Raw genomic sequence first — 7953 nt, forward strand, 5'->3', positions numbered from 1 at the left:
GACTAAATCACAAATAAAAAGTTTTGTTACATTGATTCTATGTGTCATAATATGTCTTTAAATTTCACATTTCAATTTCATATGTATCAGGTTAGAAATATATTTCTGCACTCAAAAATCAGTTTTATTATAGTTTTAACTATTTGATTTTCTATGCATTTATTAAAATGCATTTATTTAGATTGCCTATAATCTGCATGAATCTGTTAATTGTGATTAAAAAAAAGTTACTGCATGTGGAATAAGCAATATACAGTTTAACCATTTGGATTTACTGATGATAAACCTGGCTATTGTGCATCTAAAACACTTTACGTTTATAAGTACTATTACAGAAATCTTATGCATTGAAAAACATGCACCACATAACGTTTATTAGTTTGTTATGCATGGAATTGTTATGCACATTCCAAATACATAAATCACTTGACTCCTATAGTTATTGAGATACAGCCACTGGTGCAACTTCCCTATGTGACAACTAGCCCCGGTCTCCCCTGTAACGTAAAACATGCACACTAAGCCGGTTACTAAATGAAGTGCATGGGTTGGAAAGCTGTCTGTGCTCTGCAGCATGCAGCGTGATTGAGCGACAAGCAATCAGGTGTAATTTATGGGTCCATGGCACCTCAGAACGAACTAAAGTATTTCTAATTTAAATCTCGTGTAAGGTGCCCGAAAGTCCTAGAAGCCTCAGAGTGCTTTCTGAGTCATTGTCACTGCCCTTGAAGCCACATCATTCACAAAAATCATCTATCTGGGTTTCCACTGAACTGTTTTCAATGACAGAATTTAATCATTTATTCTTAAAGCGACAGTTCACCCAAAAAAACATGAATATTCTTCATGTTGTTGAAAACCTGTTTATTGTTATTCTTACTATAGGACACACAAAAAAGCCAAAAAAAATCATAAATTCGGTCGAGAAGCCATATATTGAGTCTAGTGTATTGGGTGTGATGCATCTTTAACAGCTCTTATTAAATGTCACTAGTTAGATAATCTGAACTCTTGTGATTAAAACCCAGGTCACATTTCGCAGCCCTACAAAGTCACGGAGATATGCAGCTCCATGTCTGATCCAGCGAGGCATGTGAGGAGCTCATTACACAGTCGGGCCGAGATTATAGAGCTGATTGATGAAATACTAGCGAGACGCTGAATATGAGTTTGTGTGTGGCTGGCGATCCATATGTAACAATCAGCTACAGTGTGAGGACCATGCAGTCAACAATGCCCGCTTAAAATGGTTTTGTAATCTCTTAAAAAGGTTTGTTACAGTATATCTCACAATTGTAACTCTTCCTTTAAATTCTACCTTTATATTTCAGAATATGAGTTTATATCTTACAATTGCGAAGTTATTTTTCATATTCGTCATTTCACATCTCAGTTGCAAGTTACTTCTCATATTTATGATTTTATATCTCAATTACAAAGTTATTTGTTATATTTTTCAAATTTCACTTTAACTGACAATTTGGAACATTTGGTCTTGTATTTATGATTTTATATACTGTATCTCATAATATGAGTTTATATCTAAATTTCAACGTTGTTTGTTATATTTTTGGCTTTATTACTCACAATAAGCTTTATATCTCACAACTGCAAAGTTAACTGGTATATTTTGGGGTTTATATCTCACAATATGCTCTTATACAGTATCTCGCAATTGCAAAGTTATTTCTCATTTTTATTATTTAACATTCCACAATATGAATGTATAGCTCACAATTACAAAGTTATTTGCCATATTTGTGGCTTTAAATCTCTAATGCAATAAATTATTGGTAATGTTTTTGAGTTTAAATCTCACAATTACAAATATTTGTGATTTTATTTTTTTTATCATAATCATGTTTTAATTTCTGGTAATTATTACTAATAGGTGGATTTTGATCTTGAGAAAACAAAACATCAAAATGATGGATAGTTTGAAATCTAATAAATGAATAAGTGTTTGGGACAGGTATGAGTGGTCCTCTGTGTGTGTGTGCGTGTTGAACATGCTCCATTTCTTTCCCTAAGCCGCTCTGTAAATGGGTATTTGTCTCATACTGTGCTAAAGTTCACAGATTGAGCGAGGAGGTAAGGCGGCGTTGAACAGCAGCGATGGAACAGAAAAGCAGCTGTAAGTCAACTTTTTCTCTGTCTGAATGTGTTGAGAAAGGTGTCTCAAAGGTGCTAATGCAATTATCATGCTAGGACTGGAATAGCTTATGCTATGGCGTATTATTAAAATCTGCAGTTTGCTGCGGCACAATTCATCATTTTTCAGATTCAGATTGTGAATTCAAGGCTGTTGAGGGGTTCACACTGAATGTCATGTTTCCCAATTGTGAAACATTTTTTTGAAGTTTGTCTGAAGTTTGTTGATCGTATAAAACATACAGACATTCAAAAAAAAAAAAAAAAAAAATCTATATATTGAAAATAAATTATTTTATTTTTTTAACTTATTAAATTAAGTATATTATGATTTTATTCATATGTGATTTTTTTTCAATTAAATCTTATACAATTTTACACATATTAATTTTTTTTACAAACCACAAGTTACTTATTTAGATTAGTTTTTAAATGCTTCACCTTTGTAAATTAAAGCTTCATTTGGTCTTCTCAGCTGTGAAACACATGACCAAACATTATTTTAATGCTGATAATTCATGTTTAATGTTATTTTAGTATCATTGATGTACTATGATAATTTTTGTTAATATTTTCAATTACAATCTTTTTTTTTTGTATTAAAACTTGTGATTTTGTTGTATATTTGTCGTTTTTTATTCTATTTTATTACATATTTTATTAAGTTTTAGTTATGTTATTTTAGCTTCATTAATATAGCATTATAACTTTTGTTACAATTTTGAAGTAGATCAAATTTTTATGTTTTCTGTTTGCATTCTAATTTTTGTTTGTGTTTGTTATTTTGTTGTGGGATTGTCATTATGTTTTTTAAATTATTTTATTACATATAATCTATTAAGTTTATTAAGCTTTAGTTTTTGGTTATTTTAATCTCATTTACTAAAGTTAATTTATATATAACAGTTGTTGTTAATATTTTGAATTAGATTTATTTATTTAACATTTTTTATTTGCACTTTCATTTTTTATGTGCTTTGTCATTTGTATTTATATATTTTTATTCATTTTTAAATGTCTACATAGTTTGCATTGCTGTAACTTCTTAATACATCTACTTAAACTACATGAAAATGTATAATGTTGCCATAACAAATAGCAGAAACAAACCTTAAACTCCTTCAAATTTTGTCAAATTATGAAACTGCTGTCATGGTCCAAGTTAATGATAATAACCCTGGTTTTAATGATAAGCATTCTTTCTGTACTTGCTTCCTCCTGCCTGTCACTCTGCATGACTGAAGCTGTCATTGAATCCCTGTTTTTTTGTACCTCTCTTGCAGTGAAGAGTATAATCAGGCCCTACAAGCCCACAGATAAGTCAGCTATTGTCTCTCTCTTCCGCTTTGGGATCCTGGAGCACGTCTACCCAGCTTTCTTCAAAGCCATGAGTCATCCGGACCACATCGGCATGACCCTCAGCGTCTCCGTGGCTGGATATGTGCTCGGAGGATCCTCGTACTTCCTGGCCGTGCTCTTCGCAGGAGCCTGGGCTTGTTTGGTCTACTATTGCTGCCACGAGATTTACGATGCTTTCCTCAGGAGGAAGCTAGAGGCAGAAATGGCTGACATTCAGGCCAACTTCATGGACAGCCAGACGAATGGATTCTGGGTGGTGGAGATGGAGGTGAACGGGAAGTCAAAGGTGGTCGGGCTGCTGGCTGCGGTGAAGAGAGACGGATGGGACGCAGATGCGGGCGACGGACCGTCTCTAGAGGTGTTTCAGTTGGTCGTGTCCTTCAACCAGAGATGTAAAGGTCTGGGAACCCAGCTGCTCGAAACGGCCGTGGAGTTTTGCAAGGAGCAGGGACTTTCTCGAGTTATCGTAGAGATCAGCACCCCGCAAACCGCAGCTCTTTCGCTTTTCCGCAAACTTGGCTTTATTGTGACGTCTGGGAACAGCAACACACACGCTTACCATTTGGTGTCAAAACTGGCCCGTATCAATGTTATACGAATGGAAAAGCATCTGTAAAATGCTACTGTATGTTGAAGCCTTATAAAGATTTTTTAGATTTTTTTTCCCCATTTTCACACATTTGAACATTCCTCCTCAATACTCTCACTCGCAATGACAGTTTAAATGAAATATTGTTTGTTTGCTTTTTTGGCCTGGTTTCTTATATTGTTATATGGAATCTAACCAATAAACAATACAACTATAGTTTTATGCCTGAACTATATATATCACTGTTACTAGTACTTATGGTCAGTGTTGGTACTGTGATCAAACTTCAGTTTATTAATCATCATCTACTTCATGATTTTAACATCCACAATTTTTTTTTTTTTTTTGCATTACTAATAATATATAATAAGAGTTAAAGGCTTGCAGAAATGTCTATGTTTGTATCTCATATTCACACATGTGACCATCCCTCAGCAATCAAGATGATTTTCATGCTCTGAATATAATCAAAAAGCAATGCAAATTTTGTACTTTTTTTATTTTATTTACTTATTTTTGTCTGGTTACTTCAAACTTCACAAGCAACAAACAATACATATTTTATAGTTAGCTTTTCGTCCATTTGAAATGTATTACAAATAGAAGCGGAGGTGTAAAAATGTCTATAAACTACTTGCAGCTTTCAGGAAAAGGCTGGATCTCATTGCTCCAGAGCCATTTGTGCCAGCTGACACACAAGACCATACTAAAATCTGGAAATACCACTGAATCGCAAAACCAGAGAAAGCGGCTGGAGGTTTAACATTCTTGCAGGCTCAATGACATTGTGAGCTCCTTGTGTAGATTATAATAAAAGGTCTAGTGTTTACACATTTTATTTGGAGTAAAATCCATATTGAGTCAGATCTATAATTCATAACATCTCTCATGCTACACTAGCATGTGTAAAATTAATTTACAAACAATTTGTTAAATATTGAACATGGTTTAAACCTTGTGTATGGTTTATTTGGGAACTGTCAAATGCAGAGTATGCCCTTACGAAAGGAAAATATATTTACCAATATATTTCTTAAAATATATTGTGATATATGGTAATATATTATTTTCCCTTTTTATTTTCTAATATTTAATATATTTGAATACATTTAATAATATATTGATGATACATATACTATATAATATATTGCAAAATATACAAATGATTGCCGCTTTTAATATATTGCAATATATTGCAAAAATATAAATATATATAAGAATATATGCCTAATATATTACATGATATTTTCCAATATATTGCAATATATTTTTGTTTCATAAGGGTGCAGACAGTTTGTGATGAAAAATAATGAAAGGCCGTTCACTTATCTTGAGATGCTGACTTTCAGAGGAACTTCAGAGGACCAGCTCACTGCAAACACTGAAACGGTCTATCTATCAATTTTTTTTTCCGATACATATGAACCTACATGTATGTATTGATTTATATGAAATTAGCTTATGTGTGTGTGTTTGTGCACATATATAGCACCAGTATATGCATATGCAGAGTTACATATAATCACATTTTGATCACATTTGAAATGAAGATGGACAGTTTTGGTTTTATCCAACTGTATATATTAAATTAAATTAAATTAAATTTATTTAATTTAGCAGACGCTTTTATCCAAAGCGACTTACAGTGCATTCAGGCTATCAATTTTTACATATCATGTGTTCCTGGGGAATCGAACCCCCAACCTTGCGCTTGCTTGCTTGCTAGCGCATTGCTAGCAGTTGAGCTACAGGAACATATATTGAATACAATTTATAAGTGCAACAGATAGCATCCAAGTGAATATAAAAACACCAACATAAAAAAAACCCGGAATTACTGAGTTGGAAATACGATCACCCCCCTCTTAAAAATGACTTGTAAACTCAATCAGGTGTTGATCACCTTCTCAATGGCACAACAGATCATTTGACTCTCAACTGAGATCAGCTGTGCTCATTTTTACTAGCTCAGCTTGAAAAGGTCTTTCCTGGAGCATTTCAGTCCTCGGTAGTGCAACTGAAGCAAACAATCAACTATAGGAGGCAAGGCACTGTCAAGAGTTGTGGACAGGCACAAAAACATGCTAAAGGCTTTATCAATGCCTAGAAGCACAGTGAAGTCTATTAAGAAATGCAAGGTACCTGGTACAGCACAGACCCACCCTGGATCAGGACGTCACTCCAAACTGGATGAAAGAGCAGGAGAAAACTGTTCAGCGAGGTGACAGAGAGGCCGAAAACAACTCTGAAGCAACTGCAGGAATTCACGACAAAGAGTGGTCATAGTGTGCATGTGAAAACAAAATCACAAATTCTCCACGAATGTGGCTTGTATGGGAGGGTTGCAAGAAAAAAAGCCACTCCTCAAGAAAGGACAGCAGTCACGGCTGAGCTTTGCCAAAACACACATTGAAGACTCTTGAGGCAAATGACTCCTCAACACCAAACGATATGACTGGTGGAAATCCAATCCAGCTCACCAACCAAATAACAGCATTCCTGCTGTAAAGCATGGAGCGGGTGATCTCCTGTTCTGGGGGTGTTTCTCTGCAGCAGCGACTGGAAGGAAAAATGGATGGGGCAAAATACCTGTCCTCAGCCAGGAAGTTATCAATGGGAAGAAGATTTACCTTCAATCATGACAATGACCCAAAGCACACAGCACAACTGAGCACAACTGGTTGAAGGAGAAAAAGGTGAATGTCTTTGCATGGCCTATAGTCAGAGCCCAGACTTAAACCCCACTGAAAATCTGTGGAAAGTCTTGAAGACTGCAGTCAACAAACACTCACCATCAAATTAAACTGAACTTAAGCAGTTCTGCAAAGAAGAGCAGGCAAATATTGCCAAGTCTAGATGTGTAAAGTTAGTAGAGACAAATCCCAACAGACTAAAGGGTGTAATTAAAGTAAAAGGTGCTTCAACAAAATACAGGCACAAGGGGTTGATTCTTTTTCGAACTCTGTGATTCTGCTTTTTTTTTTTTATTTTTTTTTTTTATGACATGTTGGGGTTTATCTTCCACTTGGAGGTTATCTAGAGTAAATACAGGTGAATAAAACAAAAACAGGGATACATTATAATTTGTTTTAAAACAGAAAAGATTTATCTTAAATTGTAATAATATTTATAGTAGTTTCAAAAACAATATATGGATGCACACTAGGTGTAGTATTTGCATTTTTGCAATTGGATATAAAAAATACATTTATAGACGTTTACATGCATGTATTCAGAAAAAAATCCTCATAATATACATCAAAGTATTCTTTCTCAGATGAATGCTGTGGTCACATAACTAGACAGAGCGCAGACATCAATCACCCACTCAGGTCTTGTCAGACGGTATTAAAACGCTGTGATGATCTGAGCACTGCTGAGCCACTTTCAGCCGCTCGGGAGGGGAGTAAGCCTGTATAATGACTCCCATCATTATTATTCACACCGTGCATAGGGATAGGTTTTTTAAATAATTGTCTAAATTGCACATCATGACTCTAATGCATGCATATGCACATACAAATAAGGGACACACGTAATGTCAGGTCGGATAATGCCGTAGTGTCAATGCTGAATAATTGCCAAGCGTCCAGCTGTGTGACTCTGCATTTTGGAGGCATTTACAGCTTGGACATGCTTGATATTATTCAGTCAGTTGATTAGGTTCCTCTATACTCCATGCTAACATGGCACTAAAATAATTTATATACTGTATGGTTACTTGCTGGCCAAAGTCAAAAGGTTTAGTCCGTATCACTGAGTAGGGTCAATAGTGATGCTCAAACAAGCCAAGCAATGTTTACACCGAGTTACAGATCTTACACTTGCCAGGGAATCCATTAGCAATGGCTTAT

The 7953-nt window shown here is 34.9% G+C and overlaps 1 protein-coding gene across 1 annotated transcript; it reads left to right on the forward strand.

The window, feature by feature from the left end:
• The first annotated feature begins 2002 nt into the window (after nt 1–2002).
• Nucleotides 2003–4321, forward strand: LOC113076083 (N-acetyltransferase family 8 member 7-like). Its single transcript, XM_026248755.1, has 2 exons — nt 2003–2134; nt 3435–4321. The coding sequence occupies exons 1-2, from the start codon at nt 2116–2118 to the stop codon at nt 4124–4126; spliced, it is 711 nt and encodes a 236-aa protein (XP_026104540.1). The 5' UTR covers nt 2003–2115; the 3' UTR covers nt 4127–4321.
• Nucleotides 4322–7953: the final 3632 nt, after the last annotated feature.

The sequence above is a fragment of the Carassius auratus genome, unplaced genomic scaffold, assembly GCF_003368295.1.
Source record: "Carassius auratus strain Wakin unplaced genomic scaffold, ASM336829v1 scaf_tig00018647, whole genome shotgun sequence".
NCBI lineage: Eukaryota > Metazoa > Chordata > Actinopteri > Cypriniformes > Cyprinidae > Carassius > Carassius auratus.